General features: G+C 43.7%; 1 protein-coding gene across 1 annotated transcript in view; it reads right to left on the bottom strand.

The window, feature by feature from the left end:
• The window catches only part of FOXO1 (forkhead box O1), a 119,094-nt gene that overhangs the window by 61,096 nt on the left and 38,240 nt on the right, over positions 1-19,758 (bottom strand). Inside the window, exon 2 of the mRNA XM_069640729.1 lies at positions 1,892-3,240. Coding sequence (XP_069496830.1) covers positions 1,906-3,240 — 1,335 coding nt within the window. The 3' untranslated portion in view covers positions 1,892-1,905. The remainder of the gene's footprint in view (positions 1-1,891; positions 3,241-19,758) is intronic.

Here is a 19,758-nt window from a genome sequence, read left to right as displayed (position 1 = left end):
CAGCTTGCAGTACTGAAAATAACCTAGCATGCTCTGAATCAGAAATTACATTCATCCCAATGAACACTATGCCAAAACACACTGGCACAGGGAGAATCAAACTTGTGAGAGAGAAAATGTAGGAAAGATTAGCCTTTTGTTGGCTAAAACAAAAAGGATGACCTAAGAGGTGGTGCCAATAGCAACAATGCTCAGTTTATTCACAGACAATATAAGAACGACAAGAGGTACATTTTGGCAATGTATTGTTTAAGCATTTGTACTAACTAAATGTTTGCTTAGGGTTCCAACACGTATTAAAATACAAGAGCTGTGGGTGAAAGGCTTTGTGGGTAAAGTGTTAAATGGGGAGTAATTGTGAATCATACTCCATTTTCTTCTGCAACTGTCCCATCATCAGGCTAGTGAACAAAGGTAACCCTATCAGTAGAACAACTCAAGACAGGATTCCTGCGAGATGCAATAGGAATGGAAGCCAAAGAAAAAGCTTTCAGATTAGAACAATGAAACCTCAAAGTCTTGCAAGAGTCCTTCCACTGAAAAGAGTGTGGTGAAAGAGATGCACTTAAATTTGTTACATTGGCAGGTACATGTGTCGCACTTGCATGGCTACCAGGCCCATGACCCATTCCAGCATCAATTTGTTGACTTCCAGTACACAGTGATTCTTGGAGTGCTACCATATCACGATAATCCAGACCAAACCAGAGATCATTAAAAAGGTAAAGTGGTTTCTCCACCGTGGCAAGGGCACAGAGGAAACATTGAAGAACATTCTTAAGAACTCCCTCGTCCCAATAATGGTTTTTATGGCCTTTGGCTGTTAAATATTTAACGATTTATGAGACGCCCTTTATCAGTTACACCTTCTACGAGCAAAGTGGAAACTTATCTTGGCAAACAGTCCTTGACGCCACCCTTTTTCTTACTGCTGATGCATATTACCAAATGAATAACTAGGACATTAGCAGATCACAGAATGCCTTCTATTGAGCTTAGCTTGGCTAACCTTGGGCGCAGCTAACTAAGTTTGTTTAGTAACCCACTAAAACCTTCTCATCACCCAGTTATATAAAAGGCCTTTGGCACCGGAGTCATTGAGAACAGAATTCAAGCAGCCTTCCCTGGGGAATGAAAATAAGAAAGAAAATGTAGATCCATGGTGCACATCAGGACACATCGGTTTATTATTTTGTACAGGGCCAGAAGACCGACCACCCTCTGTACTGGTTCCCTCTCGTCTAAGGATGTGTACCATTTTGTGAGAAGATTGCAGGACATACTGAGGCCCTTCTATCAAAGTCATGTTTCCTTAAGGAACAGCCGATTATCTATGAGCCTACTTCTCCAGCATGGCAAGAGGTGCATGCCTTGTGAGAACTTGCCAAGAAAAGCACCCTCTCAGACCCAGCAGTACATCATATTATCTGACATTAGGTGGGGATAAAGTAAAGCATATTAATTAACACAATTCAAGAACAAAAACGGCTACATTTCCCACCAGCAAACAGAAAAGAGAATCTTGAACAGGTGCCAAAACTCGTAGGGTGAATTAAAAAAAATAAGAAAATGATCAAAAGGCCACTTAATCTTGTTCGGAGTAGGAGAGACGAGTGGGACAGGTTTTTATATATTCCCTAACTTAAAAATATTCATAAAACTTTTAAACCCATCTTTTTGCCATCACAAACAAAAATCAAGGTTTCACAGGCTGGTAACTTATCAGCAAATTACTAAGACTGATAGAATGGGACATCATTTTCTTCGCTAGACGCAAAACATTTTTTCATAAAAAGAAATGCATACTTTCAGTTTCCTTAACATAACCATTTTTGTTAGAGTTGGCAGTCACTTTTTTATTTCCAGGAAGAGGAGCAGCATACAAACTTACCTATACAGTCAAATTTAACCAGACACCCAATTATGTGTTGTTGTCTTTACACTGTGTGGAAAGTTTTGGTGGGGCAAAACAGTGTCAAAGTTAAAATCAGTTTCTCCATCCATGAGGTCGTTACGGATGATTGATTCCATGTCACAATCCAAGCGTTCTATTAACATGTCATCCAAATCACTGGGGAGCTTCTCCTGGTGAACAGACACAAACCCCACCCTTCCGAAACCATTACAGCTGTTAACAGTAGGGTACGGATTCACACTACTCATCTGAACGGAATGGGGCATAGGCACGTGTACTGAGGTTTTAACTGTTGCTAATCGATTTAAACTCGAGCTGTGTGCCAGAGAGTTCAATGTGTGTGATAAGGCATGGGCATTAACTTGAGATTGCTGGGAATGTGCGTGGTGTGGATGAGCACTCGGGTTCATTTTGTTATGCGATGGCTGATTTGTATATGTTGATAACGTAGAATTGGTTACCATCAATACATTTTGACTGCGCACTCTACCATTCGACTGCGAAACAGCAGTATCTACAGGTGTCAAAATGTCACTGTGTGGAGGCGAATCTGAAGTAAGCAGTTCCTTAAGGAGCCCAGCTGGGCAGTTGAATTGACCAATTGATGCATAACTGGATTTACTCTCTTGAAGGGTCTGTATAGGAAGCTGAGACAGAGTGTTCATAGAGACTGGACCATAAGGAAATGTTCTGTAGTCTGGATTAGTCGAAGACATACTTGTGTTGGGTGATGTATACGAATAACCAACTGTCTGTTGCATCAGTGATGCAGAAGAAGACTGGGTTGATACAGCCAATGAAGAATTTGGCGACAAAAGGTTGAGATTATCCAAAAGATTGTCCATATTCTCTGAATTCCTCATTTCTGAAAGACTGGGCAGTGTAGATGACATTTTGGTCGATGAGGAAGGATACACCATAGCATGTACATCTGCTTCGTCCAAATCATCTTGTTCAGGCAAGATTGGGGAAAGTCTTCCACTAAGTGTGCTAGCATTGGAACTAGTACGTGGTCGGAATGTACTCCAGGCATCAAAGTCATCATTGCTTTGAGAACCAGGGCTTCCAGGCCACTTTGAAAACTGAGAACCGGGGCTGTCACCATTGCCTTCTTGACTTGCCTGTAGAGCGGCTTTTTTCTTAGCAGCTCTCCCTCTACTTTTAGCAAACTTGCTGTTGTTGTCCATTGATGCAGCCCTTCTTCTTGGGGATTTGCCACTTTTCCCCCCCTCAGGGTTGAGCATCCACCAAGAACTTTTTCCAGTTCCTTCATTTTGTACTCTGATAAATTTGCTGTGCAGAGACAAATTATGGCGAATTGAATTCTACAGAAAACAGAAAAGGAAAATGTCAAAATTCACAATAGCAAAGAAATGTGAAAACATTCAGCATTAGTCCCATAAAATAACTTTTAAATATTGGATACTGATCCCAAGTATAAGGCAATTCTCACATTCGATAACAGTGCATATACCATGGCAAATGATTTACACTCTCCACTAGCCATTGGCTAGTGAGATTTGACTCTTGGCGAGTAAGGAGTAAGCTGCTTACCTGCAACTCCATTTCTCCAGCATTGGCATCTTTCATAGATTCAAATGCTGCAAACATTCCCCGTCGCCAGGACAGTAATCCTTGGTTACACTTTTCCTATTTTACTAAAAGGCAAGAACAGGTGTGTTATGTAGCCCATTGCCCTACTTATGGGTGCTTTTGGCCCCATCCAATGGCACATCGAGTATCTAGTCCCTTCCCTGGAGCTTCCCTTCAGATTCTAACCAGTGCGTGCTGGCTAGTGCTATGCTTGAAATTAGGGTTTTACCTTAGGGGTTGGATGGCGGGCACATGTGTATCTATGAAAGAGGCCAATGCTAGAGAAATGGAGTTACAGGTAAGCAACTACTCCTTTTCCAGCATTGCATCTTTCATAGATTCACATGCTGTGAATAAGATATACAGCAGTGTTACTTTTTTGGCGGTTAAGATGCAGGTAAAGGGCCTACCTCACTGGGCAGTAGTGCTTCGTAAACATGTGCAGGACTGTTCAGGTGACTTTCCGACATATGTCTTCCAATGAAATCCCTCCCCACAGTGCTGCAGATGCTGCTGTGACTCTTGTGAAATAGAGTAAAGAAATTGGGAACTCCCTATTTTTTTGTTTGGTAAGGGGGGTGGTCAAGTCTGTACAATTAGGGAGAGTATTTCAAGGTACAGAAGGAGAAGACAGATTGACTACCCCTCTCTATAGTCCCATTATGGGCATTTGGCAGGTGAATTGTTCAACTACCTTCTTATTTAGTAGAGTATACCTCTCTTGACACATACACCTTATTTTCAACACATATTTTGCTTTATTTACTTCAATATTTTAAAAACATAGAAAAACTTTGGATCACTTATTAACATGTACACAAATCATACATAGAAACTTTCAGCCGTATATCATAACAGTACATCTGAATATGTAGCCAAAATACATTAATATTGCTCTCATGAAAACAAACGAATATTTTTCAAATACTTTTTCCTTTTATATAAAACCTGTTAGGGGTATCTACAATAATTGGCATAGCATTCATTGCAAGACATTATTTTGTGTCTCAATCTAGCTTCAGATGTAAACCCGACCTGCATCCGCACCCGCAGCGCCTGTGCACTTTGAAGCGTAACCAAGAAGGGGATTTTGTAGCCCAGGCAACCTTCCTCAAACCTGTCCAATGTGAACCTGGAGTGAGCTAAGTGCAGTGAGTAATCATACCATTTACCGGTGGCCCCTAGTTCACCCATACCGTTTTTATGCAAAGAGATCCCTTGTTGTTCCTGCCTTGACTTGGGCAGCTCTTGCTTCCTATAGTCGTCCGAAAGTTGGGGACATCTTTGTTCTCCGGAGCAGGCTCGCCTCCGACTCTTCAAACTGAATTCCTCACACTCCGATGTCCTCTTCCAACTTTTCCTTCCCATTGAAGTTTGGCCTTTGTGAGCTTTACGCATCTACGAGTGCTCTTGCGCACAAACATAAAATTGATCACAAGGCTCCAATCTTCTAGTAGGCTGGAATGAACGAAACATTGAACAGAGGCGTACATCCTCTTTTCTTGGTGTACCTAGAGATGACCGCCAGGTGCACTTTCATTGATGACTGGGGGTGACCTTATCTCGCTAAAGACAAGAGGTATGTGAGGATCTGCTGCGGATGTTCAGAGCGGTAGGACATCCTGTTGCTGTGCAAACTATGTACAGAATTGATTCCACTTGAGCTTATATGAGCAATTGGTTGAGAGGGCCCATGCCATGTTATGAAGCTCTTTACAGTCCTGAGGTATAGTTAGGTGCCCAAATTCTGTGAAGTTAGGTGCCCAAATTCTTGAAGTTAGGAGCCATGCGGTCAACTTTAGGGACTGCGGATCATGGTGCAGTATTTTGCCCGGGTTTTGAGATACTATGTGGAAGTGGCCTTGTAGACGGAATGGCTGGTCTTCTGACAGCTGGAGAATGTCTAAATACCAAGTTTGGCACAGCAAGTTTGGTGCAATTAGGATCAACCAACAGAGGTAAGCCCTTATCATTTGCACTGTCTTGCGGATTACTGGTACTGGGCGAAAATGCATAGGCAAACAGATTGGCTCAAAGGAAGGAGAATGGATCCCCGTCGACCAGTCTTGTGGCGTTCTGCTTGTGAACCATATGCACTTATTGTTCGGTTTGGTGACAAACGGATGAATGGAAAGGGGTTCCCATTGCATGAATACGGTCTTGAGCAGACGGTCGTTTAGCTCCCACTCGTGGCACTGTGTCGTTGCTCTGCTCAGGCTGTCCGCCACTGAGTTGTGGACTCCCGGGAGATGGTGCACCTGCAGGAGTATGAGATTGGCGATGGCCCAATGCCAAACTCGCCGAGCTTCTTGGGATAGGGTTGTTGACCTTGTTCCCCCTTGCCTTCGTATATAATAAATTGTAGTGGTGTTGTGTGTGAGGACTCTCACTATTGAATCCTGCAGCACCAGTAGAAAGGATCCGCGATCCCACCTGACTGCCCTCGACTCCAGAACATTTATGTGCTGGGTTGCCTGCTCTACTATCCAATGCCCCTTAACGGGACGTGGTGTAGGTGCGTCCCCCAGCGTCGGGCAATGAGGCATCCGTGAAGAGTGGCTTCTTGGGTATTGGTTCCTGCAAAGGACTTCCCACAATCATGTTTTGTGTGCGGGGCCACCATGCAAACTTGTGTGTGCGCGAGGGGGTAATTTGCACCCTGTCCTCCCAGGACCTCGTGATCTGGAACCACCTGTTGGTAAAACTCCTACAGGGGCTTCATGTGAAGCTTGCAGTTGGTGATAAGGGGGATGCAGGAGGACATGGTGACCAACAGTCCCATGCATTTGTGGATTGACATCCATCTTCCTAGTTTGAAGATGGAGATCAATGATAAAGTTTTGATCCTGTCCGTTGATGGCTTTACTACCGCTTCTGCCATGGAATATTACGTCTCAAGGAAGACAAGCCTCTTGAATGGCTGCGCTGAAGACTTCCTGTAATTTATAGTAAAGCCCAGGCTTTGAAGTATGAGTTGCGTTTCGGAGATGGACTGCCTCACCTTGCTTATAGTTGGTGCTCGTACAAGCCAATCGTCTAAATATGGATAGACATAGTGGCCCAATTTTCTGAGGTATGCTGCAATGGTTGTGAGGCATTTGGTAAACATCTGAGGTGCTGATTTCAGTCGAATGGGCAATACCCGGAATTGGTAGTGTGTTTCCTACCACAAAAATCAGGTATTTTCTGCACTTCCGATGTACTGGGATACGAAAATAAGCACCATATAAATCGAGGTATTCTAAGTGGTTGTGAGGCTGTACCACATAAATTACCACCCCCTGTAGTGTTACCATTTTGGACCCTTGTTTTTTGATTAATTTGTTTAACTTTTTTGGGGGGCGAGTATAGGACCCACTTGCCGTCTGTTTCATCACAACAAAGTATATAGAGTAAACTTCTGTTCCTTTCAGATGTTTTGGCACCCTTTCTATCACGGTTTTCACTAACAAGTTGCACTTCTTCTCGGAGTGCTTTGAAATGCAGCAGCGTTTGGGGGAAATGTTTTGTGCTTGTGGGCTGAATTCTAGGAGTTGGCCCCGTTGGATGACCACCAGGACCCACGTCTGTTATTAACCACCACGATTTGATGTATTGTGCCACAATGCCCCCTGCTTGTGTTATGTTGCGCTGCTTTTTACAGTCACACTTGTGTTTTACTTAGTCGTCTTCTTTGGGAGGGTGGGAGCCCCTCCTCGTTGTTGCGGTGGTCTGTAATCTTTGGATCGTTGGTAACCCTGGAAGCTCCTCCTGTACCCCTGAGAATAGTAGGAACTCTGTATGCTCTTGAGCCTCCTGTGGGGAACGACGAGCGTGCTCTTCCAGATGCTCCCCTGAAGGGATGAAAATTGCCTTTTCCCTGTAACGCTGTGAGCAATCTTACTATATCTGTGTCAGCTTTCATAGCGTAGTCTTTCTTGCTTCCAAATAGATTCTCTCCCTCAAAGGGCATATCAATGACCTTGTGTTGAACTTCCTCACAGAAGTCTATGCAGCAGAGTCCTCTTTGCCGCCTTAGCAGCACCCCATTACCAATCTGCTTAAAGCCAGTGTTGGCGATGTCTACGGCGACACTGATGTTGTGGTTGGATGCCTCCTCCCCCTTCCTTTAGGATGGCCACTGCCTCCTTTTATCTTTATTCAGGCAGGCGTTCCAGGATGGGAGCCATTTTATGCCACATCTCGCATCATATTTTCCCATTATGACAAGGGAGTTTTCCAATTTAACGGTGGTGGCACCAATTGTTAAGACCTTTTTTCCAAAGGCATCTATTTTACACCCCTCGGTTTCTGGTGGTAGTGTGCACTTTTGTGTTTGCAAGTGGGCGTTCCTGCCCGCCCTGCCAAGACCACTGACTCTTGGGTGGGCTGAGCCGCGAGGCATTTTAGGGACTCGGGGGCTTTAAACTTCTCCAGCCTGCCTTAAAGGCTTTTTTTTTGGTAAAGGGGCGCTTCTTTGTGCACAGGCCTTCTTCCCAGACACGGTCCAGGATGGGGATGGACACTTTTTGTGCCTCTTACTCAGGTGATCAAAAATAAAATATTCTCTTTTCCTCTTAAGGCTGAATTATTGACACGCTTTGGTGATCGTAGAATGAAATGTCCCAATTTCTTACAGTGGCGACTGTTTTTGCGCCTCTTCTGGTGGGTCATCTATTGGGGCATTGTTGGTGTCCCAATCATCGTCCTTGGGTGGGGACCCAGTTGTAGTGGTAGACACTGTGTCCCAGAGGTCATCCTCAAGATATGTGTTTGTCAGCTACTCTCCCTCTTCTGCCCTGGATTGAAAAGATCTTGCTGGGCAGTATGGCGATCCTGCGGTTAGTGAGGGAGGCCTATGGGGTCTAAGTACCTTGCGTTTAGCTAGGACCTTCTGATGGCGATGGGGAAAAATTAACCTCCTCTGTGACCTTGATCTGGTAGGTGATCTCAAACTCCTTGATGCCCTCAACCTTCTTGGCGATCTGGATCTTCGTGGAGACGCTGGTCACCTTGTGACTGGTGCCCTTTGAGGTGGAGGTGTTATTTGTGGCACTGGTGGCAGCCTTGTGTCAAGATGTGTTAGAATGCTTTGTAAAGATGACAAAACGTGTAGCGATAGCGGTAGTGAGAGTTTAACAGTGGTTCGGCCGGTACCGTCGGTGGGTTTAGCAAAAGATGGTTTCGGCCCGGGATGTGTGGAGATGGAACAGCCGCTGGTTAGGCGGCACAGTAAGTCTTTGCCGCGGAAGTCGAAGGGACCGTGGTGGCGATAATGGTCTGTTGCATTTTTGCCTTTCCACAATGATGGAGTGTTCAGAGTATGAATAGACTGGCAAATCTCCTTGTTGAGCCTCAAAGTCTAAATCGATTTGATGCTGCAAGCATTCCTGCTGCATGACGTGCGAGTAGGTGATTGGAGATACCGGTGACATGACCAGTTTGCACATGACTTTCTTAAACGTTGCAAAGGAGATTTTCTGGCACAGGTCGTGCTGACCCGGTCAATAGGCCTAGCGATGTGTCCCCATCTAATGCTGCAGCTTTCTTTTAATGCTTTTTCTCATTTGCCGGAGGTTCTTGTCTGTTTGTCGGTTCACGTTTAGTCGTCGACGAGCGATGTACCACTTTTGTGGGCAACAATTATGCTAATTCATAGTGATGCTTTGATTCACTTTGGACGGCGGTATGTGATTTTTTTGTTGTGTGTCGTTGTGGAGATTTTGTCATCAACGAGTGTGGCATAAGTGTAAAGCAAAAGAGGCGATGGCTGAAAGGTTTTGAATAATCTTAACATCTGGCATTGCTCTGGGAAACCATCCAGACGATTCTTCAACTGCCAAGCCATTACAAAAGGGGAAAAACCATATGCAAATCAGGCTTGGTCCCACCCCAAAACGGGTAGTCATGACTGAACCGATTGCACAAGACCACCAGCATCCCCAAACATGTTTCATCCTTGTTGGGCCACATCAGTGAGGAGTAGCTTGTGTCTCTAGGCCCAGCAGGCACGGGACCTCACGTCTGGGCATACCCGTCCCACTCGGGGTGACAAAGCAAAACAAAAGAGGTGATGGCTGGAAGGTTTTAAATTAATCTTAACCTATGGCATATGGCTCTGGGCAATGCTCCATGTAGCATGAGGTGACTTAATAGTCGAATGAGCCGTTGATGAGTGACTGTCGACAATGACTTTGTCGACAGTTTCTGGTCCTTTGCAGGCTACCTTGATGTTGTTTGTTTCGTCAACGGTGGTGTTTGTTTTGTCAGCTGCAATGTGATTTGCTTCATAGACAGCATTGCTACGGGATGTTTTTTGAGTAGCTGACGATGGCCTCCTTAACAACGGTTGTATTGAAGGTGTTAACGGGCCTCACCTGTGCCTGTAGCCGGCAAGCCAGTCGACGGTATAGGCTTTTGCAAGGCTTGACTCTTAGTCCGCATGTCAAAAGGGCATTTTTCATGGTCCCTGTTTTTTGTTTGGTTTTTCCTCAGACCTTGCTCTCCTTCTTGAGGGAGGTCTCTTTTCAGAGAGTCTAGGCACCACCATGATCCTGGATGACTCTGCTTCCGACAAGGGGGTTGGGGGTGGTAAGGCCCCTTGTTGAGCCAGCAAACTAAACATCAGTTGTCCCTCAGTGTCTTAGCACTAAAGCCCAGATAGATGTTGCACTCCTCAGTGGAGTGATTGGGATCAAGACAATGGGCCTCATCACGACTTCGGCGGTAACCCTTAAATCCGGCGGTAGCGCTATTACCGCCGGATTTAAGGGTCCGCCAAAGCAGGACTTCGGCGGATTTCTCCCCAGCTCTGAGCTGGGGGGAAATCCGCCGAAAATTAGCGCTATTACCGCCGGCGGGAAATCCGCCGGCGGTATTAGCGCGAAATTTCCCCATTGAGCCCAATGGGGAATGGGGCATTCCCGAATGGGCTCAATGGGGAATGGGGATTGACATTACCGCCGAACTCGTGATCCGGCGCTATTAGCGCCGGGGAGTTCGGCGGTAGGGCTAATACCGCCCGCGCTAATAGCGTTACCGCCCAAGTCTTGATGAGGCCCAATATATGCAATCTGCACGTTTGTCTCCCTCTAATGCAATTTTTAACCCACAGGTAAAACAGGCCCTAAACAGAGACTTCTTTGAAGTGCTCTCCATCCCTTTAAGAGAACGATACATTATCTGCTCTGTAGAAGGTTGATGCAGGTTTTCTGTTGAACTTGAATAAAACTATTGTATGTGAAGTAAGGTTTCTCTGTGGAGAAATTTGATTTGAAGTAAGTGTTCTCCACGATGACTCCTTCCAGCATGAAATGTGATTAGAATCTGAATAAATGCTCCAGGGGAGGGACTAGAAACTCAATGTCCCAGTGGATGGCAACAAAAGCACCCATAAGGAGGGTAACGGGCTACACAACACACCTGTTTTGTTCCTTTTAGTAGAATAGGAAAAGTGTATCCGAGGATTACCAGCTTGGTGACAGGGAATATTCACAGCATGTGAATCTATGAAAGATCAAATTCTGCAGAAAAGATGTGCTGTGTGTATGTATGGAATTGAGGCAACATACTTTTTTATGGCAGCTAGAAGCTTGCAACTGGAATTTTAGCCCGCTAACATAAACACCACATTTAAGTCATAATGAACTATGGATTCCTCTCGCACTTTACGGGCAAGACCATTCCCTGGGACTAGAGTGTTATGCAGATCCATGCAAACTGGCATGAGAAACACAACCAATAGGCTAGAGAAAAAAGTACTCAAATTAGATTACTAATGTGGCAATGGTATGAAACAAACATTTCACAAGGGCTGCAGAAAAGACTATATTAAGACTTCCACACAGAACCTGCAATCAGTTTGTAGCTCAAACATATTAAAAAAAAACAAAATCAACAATCACTCCGGTAGAGACTAGGTCCCACGCAAGCCTTATAGAATAATCCTACTAGTTTTTGTTATCAATAGGTCCAACTGGTGGACAGAGGCAGAAGAAAAAATAGCTAGAAGGAAATCACATTCCCTTTGCTTCCATCATACCAGGCTAATATATGTGGGGTTTTGGGCTAATGTTATGAGAGTTGCAATTTAAGGTGTTGATGTTTTGACCAAGATAAAGCTCTCAGTAACGCTGTGTCTGCTTTGTCCTATGAACCATGCTTGACAAAACTAAAAAATCCCAGAGCCAGAAAACGTACTTCGAGGGGAAGAATATATTGTGCAATAAACGTGCCCCACCCCCTGCACAATGAGTCAGGAAACCACTGTATGTTGTAATAAAGGTATGCATATTATTTGTAGTTACAAACAAAAACTAACCGTTAGGTAAATATTGTACAGAAATAAATATGACAACAGGGAGCCTAAATGCAAGGTGTTTTTCTAACCCCATTACACCGACAAGAAAATGGTCCTTAAATAAATGAATGCCCCCAAACAATGAGGTGGTTCTTGCAATTCATGTCAGACCCCCCCCCCCACCCCACACTTAATTTCCATTGTGCTGTGAACCTTGAAACAGGCTTCCTCATAGCTTTTAAACTGTTTTATGGTATTATGAGCTTCTACCCTCCTGCATCTTTGGCAGTGCCCATTTGTTTCACAAAATGCTGCAATTGGAGGTCATGCTCCACAATCAGATACTGCTGTCCAGATGGATGGATTTGGAGAAGGCACACCTTGCATCCTGGAGCAGGAACACCTTACATCCTAGGTTCCATCTGTGAACGCATGTTCACCCAGAGAAGTTTCCAGAAGGCGGCTTAGATGCCGAAGAGATGTTCACTTTCAGTCCAGATAGGGGCATTCCCTTAATGCATAGCTTCCAACGGAAGCAAAATTCATCATATTTAAGAAAGGCACCATTGGCCACCTCCTAACTTTACAATTTCACGTGTACTATCTAAAAAGCTGGTCCATACTAGCCACGGGACCTTTTGCACATTGTAATGTTTGAAGGTGTGGTTTATGAGGTTAACCAGAAAAAACACTGAAAGAAAATCTAGGTAATATAACTTTTTTTTCAAGATTCTGATGTATTAAAAAATTACATTCGAAATTAATTAGACATCCTTTTCAGAGAAAACGCAATAAAAAAAATGTACCGCCCACTAAAACATACACACTCATCAAATGTGTCAAATATACAGAGCCAAACTCAATCGATCACATTCAAATTAATTCAAAATTCATAAGAAAATAATTACAAGAAAAGATTTACATCGAAAGAGAACCCACACCAATGGGATACAAAACTTCATCATAGATTTTCAATTCTAAATCATAGGCTCTCAAAAAATGCTCAGGAGCCCGGATAGAAACAAGACCCGACCGGTTTCGACGTATGGTTTTCCAGAAAGTCTTCATCAGGGGAAAGAAAGGCTTCACTACAAATAAAAGAATGACACGCATTCTTGAGGGCGCAACTTCATCACTAAAAGTATTTAAACAATTTATTCAATCAATATACCTAACCTAGTATGGTATATATTCTTAAAAAGGCCAACAATGGAAAAGGAAACGTTGTTTCCCAGGGCCCTACAGTGTACCACAAAAGAAATGGGAAAGGAGGAGATACACCCAATCCACCTAAAACACCACCACATGACTCATACCCCAAATCCGACAAAAGTCCACAAAGGGCATAGAAATCCTGATCAGACCTACCTACATTTTATCCATTATTTAGAGATGACTTCAGAACGGAGCAATACTTGCACACACTGTCAAGAAAAGGGGTGGGGGGCACGGAGTGTTTCCTTAGTTCACAGTACAGGCTCCAAGGTAGTCACTCTTGAAAAAGTGCGAGACAGCAGACAGAATATCCCTAACATTGTCTCTCTGTACACCCTCAAGCTGCAAATCATAACAGGAAATGTGGATTAGGGAGAGTGCTTCGGAACGTTCCCAAAAGGTTTAACGCGCAACTCACCCATTGCTGGTCAAGACAACATCAATCACAGTGCTGCTGCTAAGGTAGCAATCCACGAAGCAACTCGTCAGCCGTTGCCTAAGAATACAAGCGGCAAATCAATGTGGATCATCTGCGTGTTACGCCTGAAATTGCTTAGCCACAAAAGGCGAGAGGGAGAGGGGAATTGTCAAGGGAGTGCCCTACGCAAAGGTTGGGATGTTCAATCGAACAAAAAAAAAAGTCAATCAGACAAAGCAGCACGGTCAGTTGGAAATCATTGCCGGGAGCACACGTACCCGAGTCGTTAGTCTGTGAGGTACACAAAGAGGACAAACAAATCAAAGCGTTGCCAAAGTCCTCTCCCGCTGCAGAAGTAAATCCGGAAGTGAAATGTTCATTGTATATATGTATGCACACATTCATCACATGACCGAGTCCAACTCACCCTCGGTTTACATCCTAGCCGTCAGGAAAAGGGCAACATCCCTATTATAATAGACGACAGACTCAGTAGAACCAGAAGGATGAGCCATCTGTTAAGCTGTTCGCTCTACAGACCACATAATTGTGTATGTCAAAGGGGAACTTGCTCACACACCTGGCTAGATCCCATGACGGTTAAGTGAACTCATCCAGTCTCATTACTGCAGGTTACATGTAAATAGAGGTTATGTCTAAAGCCTGTTGTCTGTTAATCAAGAAAGTCAGGTCAGAGCTGAGTGTTAGGGGCACCAATTCCTCCAAATTCAAAAGGAAAGCCAATAGCACAGTACCATTATAAATCACACAGATAATTTGGTGCATCTACCCCTCCAGTATATTTAGTCTGAATTCAATGGTTTTTAGGTTGAAAATCCAAAATTGCTCTTTGGATATAAATTGATGAGCAATATCGACATTCCTGTAACTTTATCCACACAAAACCAAAGCAACTCCTCTGCCTGATGTCCATGTTCGTTGTAATGGACTGCTAATTTAGCAAGTACATTTTTGGTAATCATGTTCGAGCGATGCTCTAGGATTCATAAATTAACCTGGCGACTGGTCTTTGTAAATGTAAATGTTGTCACATGGGCATCTAATAGCATAATACACTTGAGCTTTTACAAGTTGTAAACAATCTCAAATGCCATGTACGTTTCCCAGCCTCAAATGATTGCAATTTCTTTGAAAATGTATATGCAATGCAAGAATTGCATGGAAAAGGCCCAGTCACTGGTCTCTTTATCGCATTCAGAATATGTTCCTGAAGCGGCAGAGTGCTGGAAGCTCGGACTAACTGTTGTTTCAAGCATCTGGCTTTCTCATAAGCAAAGAAGGGGTTTTCCAGGCGATGTTCTCCAGACTGTAGTACATGTCGGTTTTTCAAAATTGAACCCCCGATTGCTTGTGCTTGTTTACACAAGGTCAGAGCACAGACTGGTCCTAATTTGTCAGCTTCTTCTGAGTTCTCAAAAAATAGTGACTCCCGATCAGCATATCGCGATCTCCTTCGACATTGGTTCACAGGTATTTCGGGGTACCTTCGAGCTGGCAGACTTTTGGTTAGAGTCGCTGCATGTTGGTGAAAACGATCAGTACAGTTTCTCCCAAGTCTGAGAAACATACCATATGGGAGATTACCGATTAGGCTCGGTGGATGCTGGCTGGAAAAATGAAGAGTGGTATTACGCTCAGTTGGTTTCCGAAATAGTTTTGTCTCCAATTTACCCTCCTTATAAAAAATGTGTAGGTCTAAAAAAAAATAAAAAAATAAAAAAATAAATCAATGCATAGATGACAAGGTTAAAATCATGATCCAAATTGTTCAGCCATGCCAAAACTTCGCAAAGGGCATTTTCTGAGCTATTCCAAATCAGAAAGATATCATCAAGGGTTTTACGAAAAAGACCATTCTGACAAAAGAAGGGATTTGTTTCACGTAAGATGTTTTGTTCTTCCAGTATGGATATATAAATAATGGCCAAACTGTAGGCAAAAGAGCAGCCCATCACTACCCCCTTTGTTTGTAAGAAAAACTCCTTCTTGAACTTGAAGAAACTGTTGAGTCAGACCTATACATTCCAGCAGGAAATTGGTTGGTACTGAATGTGGCAAGGGACGTCTACTTGTATTTGTATGCTTTTGATGGTTTTGTCTGGAGGAATGTTAGTTCAATATCCATAGTGACTAATTGTTGTTTAGATATATTGAAGTCCAAGCCCTCAACCAAATTAATTACATCCCTTGGAACTTTTAGAAACGCAAGTGTCTCTGATACTAATGGCTTAATTAAAAAGACAACATATTGGCTCAAGAATAGAGCCGCAGCCTGATACAATCAGTCTGCCCGGCGGGTCAGACACATTCTTGTGTATTTTCGGTAAGATGTAAAAAAAAACAAAAGGGGTACATGTCTCTCAAATGAGTCTAAAAAGTCTGACTTTTTCTGAAAGGATCTCCATTTCACATCCCTTAGCAGCTAGTTGTTGAATCATTAATTGTATACCATCGCTGGGATCAAAAGAGTTTCTTATAGTGATTCGGTACAGGCAATAGTCTATATACTTCCTGATTGTATTTGTTGGTGTCCCATACCACCATTTCTCCCCCTTTTTCTGCAGACTTAATCACAATCTTTTCTCACAGCTTCAATAGCCTTAAATTGGGCTAGAGTCAAATGTGGGGATTGTGTACCGTACTGGTTTTGAGTAATCCGTTGGACATCTCGTAGCATGAGTTTTTCAAAAGTTAGCACTTGCGCTGGAACCAACCCATTACCAGATGTAAAGGCCAATTTTGGTCAGAAGTCTGTTGTATCAAAATCTTGTCTATAATTTTTACCAGCAAAATAAGTCTCCAGTCTTCCAAAGAAAATATCTAACTTCCCACAGTCAAGGTCAGACGACTCAGGTTTTGCATGGACACAAAGCTAAGGCCATACTGAAGAACCACATTTTCTTCCCTTGTTAAAGATCGCTGGAACAGATTAAAAATTCCCATCAGTACAATAGATGATAGTTAATTTACCACCGGTATGCTCGTTGGCGGGTGTTGAATTCTCGCATTTCCTGATACTGTATTTTTTGTCCTTGTTGGAATCCTCTGTGACCATGTTGGCCGCCGCTCTCTAGAAAAGGTGGATGTCCACGATAGTTTTTTAAAAATAGTTTTTATTGATTTTACCAACACAACCAAAAACAACCGGACAATGAACAACAGTCATTGATACAACCATATTATGATGACATGTCCACCGCCTCCCTGCTACCCCCTCCGCCCTCCCGAGCTTACTTCACTACCTCTTCTTCAATCGTGTCTTTAAAGGAGTACTCCTTCCTGCATCTGTCAAGGAGTCATCTCCCCCTGGGACAGTTGGGGCCGGCTCAATCAATGTGGCGACTAAATGCCTCCAAGCCATCAATGTCTCCTCCAGGTCACCCCCCCCCTGACAGCTGCCTCGCTCCACACCACTGTCTCCGCGTCCACCCATTTCTGAAGGTCGTGCCACTACCCTTCCACCCTTGGTCTTTCCAGCCCATGGCAATTTTGTGCTTGGCTAGTATGTATGCCAAGACTTTTAGTTTACTCGCAGGTTTCATCTTGCGAGGCCCGAGGCAACCTCCATGCACGCCCACAAAGATCCCACTTCCAGTTGTATCCCTCTCTCGTTCAAGCGCTGGGCTATCTCACCCCAGAATCTCCCTATTTCAGGGCATGCCCAGAACATGTGCATCATTCCCGCATTCACTGCCCCACATTTAGGGCATGTTTGTGTCCCGGCATTCTTAAATCTTGCAATCCTTTGAGGGGTCATGTGCGCCCTATGGGTAATATACAACTGGATTTTCTGCAATCTCGCATTCCTAGATACTTTTTTGTGATACCGCTGGACTCTCGCCCACAACCCGTCTTCCATAGGCTCCCTGGCTTCCTCTTCCCAGTCCCGTCTCAGCTGGAGCACCTCTTTAAACAACCCTGGACATGTGTAGTTCATAAATCCTGGAGACCTCATGGCCCCCATCCGACACATCATACATTGTTCTATGGTAATGTCAGGCTGACCTTCCAGCACCATATCTACCCATGTGTCTTTTACCATCCACACCTACCTTGTTATAAGTGATGTATTGTCCCCGGTGCAGCCCGGTATCCTCCACTAGCGTGTCGAATTCCACCGCCTTCCCATCTTGCCATATATCCCCCGGCGTTGCGATGCCATTCGGTTCCCAATGTCTCCGGATTACCTTACGCAGCTGCGCATCTACCCCATTCAGAGCTACCAACGGTATTTGTGGGGAACACGGGGCAGGGCTCTCTATAGCCAGGCACGCTCTCTTCCATATCTTAACCCCCAAAACTATCATCCCTGTGCACCTCTTCTGCTGAGATTTTGGCAACCAAATCCATTCTTATTCCGCCTTCAGGACTCCGGTGTTGGGTCATCTGATAGCCACCTGGCCACATATTGTAATTGGCTAGCTAAAAAGTATAGCTCAAAGGTCGGCAACTTAATGCCCTCCGATCATATGTGTTTTGCAGTTTCCTTAGTGCTACCCTGTTTCTAGTATTGTGCTATATAAAGCCCCTGCACAGGTTTTGAAGTTTGACAAAGAACCGCTTGAGTATCATGTAGGGTATGTTCCCAAAGAAGTGCAACAACCTAGGCAACACCGCCATCTTTAGCAATGCCACTCTCCCCATCATGGCTAGGGGGCCCTTGCCCAGAACTTCATACAGCGCTCAATATTAGTGACCGCCTTCTCTGTGTTATGTTTATATTCGACCTCGACCGTATGGTATACATCAATCCTCAAGTATCTAAAGTTCACTGTCTCCCATTGTATTCGGGGTTACGGCAGCTCCTCTCGTGGTATCCCTTTGTACCTGCCCATGGGAAATATGCATGATTTCTTAGGATTCACGGTTATTCCAGAAAATGCTGCGTATCTATCAAACATTTCTAGAATGTATTGTAGGTTCTCCTCAGGGTATCTTAGATACAACAGCATATCATCAGCATACATGGATATCAGGTGTAGCCCGGCCTTTGTAGGAATACCCACTTCACCATACTGTTGCCTGAGGTATATGTGGATGTCCGCGATAGTTGAGGTCACTGGGGCCAGGTTTTCATTTTCAGATCCACTAAAGAAGTATACGAAAAAGTCACCCATTTCTTTTTTCTACTAATTTGTTATTATTGGCCAGGTTAGGTCTAAAGTTAGGTTGGAGAACAAAATCCTCAGCCAAGTAAGGATAAACCACTTCTTTACTGAACTTTGCAATGTCTTTTTTTAACTTGTTTATCTTCCTGGTGCAATATCAGATTTAAATGTCATCAATTGTTTGTTAATGGATTCCAGTTTGTTCTTCACATCTGAAATCGCACTATTTGAAAGAAAAGCCTGATCCCGATTTCCCAAACCATCTGCAATATTTTTGCTTACTCGCTGGATCGTAGTAATGGAGAATGAGGTTTTATATTCCTGATGGTCAAGAAAAAGGCTGGGGATAATTTTTCCTTTTAACCCGGTATAGTATTGGATTTCAAATACTCCACAATACATGGCCATGTAGCTCAGTTCTAAATAGTTTTAGCTTTTCACTATCGGTGACAGGATTGTCAACCAAAGGAAATCTTATATCATCAAAAAATGAAGGGCCACTTATGAGCTCATAATTCGGTGCCTCAGTGTAGGTCAAGGTGAACCAGACACTACTAGGACATGATATTTGGTTGGCAATAGCCCGGATTTTGCTTTTTTGGGGAAATACGATACAAATGTAAGTTTACCATCAGTGCAACCGTTTGAAGAGAGAGTGCTTTTGGGGATTTGGCAGCAGTTCTATTGTTATTATTATGGTATTTATGGTTATGTAGGGTTTAATCCTCCTAATGGTGCCAACATAAGTAAGATATTTCTGAAACAAATGTTCAATTAACTCAATGTTGCTGAATAGGTTGTCCCCAGCTACTTTCCTGCCACCCTTTTAACACGATTCTACAAGCATAGTGAAAAAAACAAGCTGGGGTTCCCCATATTCCTCTAGGCTACCAAAGTAGATGGTGCGTTTTAAAAGGGAAAGATGTTTTGGCATACAGTAACACCATTTATTAATTTCAGATTTAGCTGGTTTGCTCTGCATATAATGCTACCAGCAACTCCTTCACAGACCTGTCTGCCCCTGGAATGTAAAACAGGGTATTCTGCTGAGGAAATGGAGTACAAACATCACAGAAGGCAGTCAGAATATTATTATTATTATTATTGGGCGTTACTCACACTTTTGTTGTCAAATCCTCACTACCTTGTTAGGGCATCACTCTTCAGGGATGGTTCCATGGCGGACTGCCTGCAGAGCTCTCCTCCAGGG

Source organism: Ambystoma mexicanum, chromosome 7q (genome assembly GCF_040938575.1).
Source record: "Ambystoma mexicanum isolate Mex_15411 chromosome 7q, UKY_AmexF1_1, whole genome shotgun sequence".
In the NCBI taxonomy this organism is placed as follows: domain Eukaryota; kingdom Metazoa; phylum Chordata; class Amphibia; order Caudata; family Ambystomatidae; genus Ambystoma; species Ambystoma mexicanum.
This window is presented reverse-complemented; position numbering and strand designations above follow the sequence as displayed.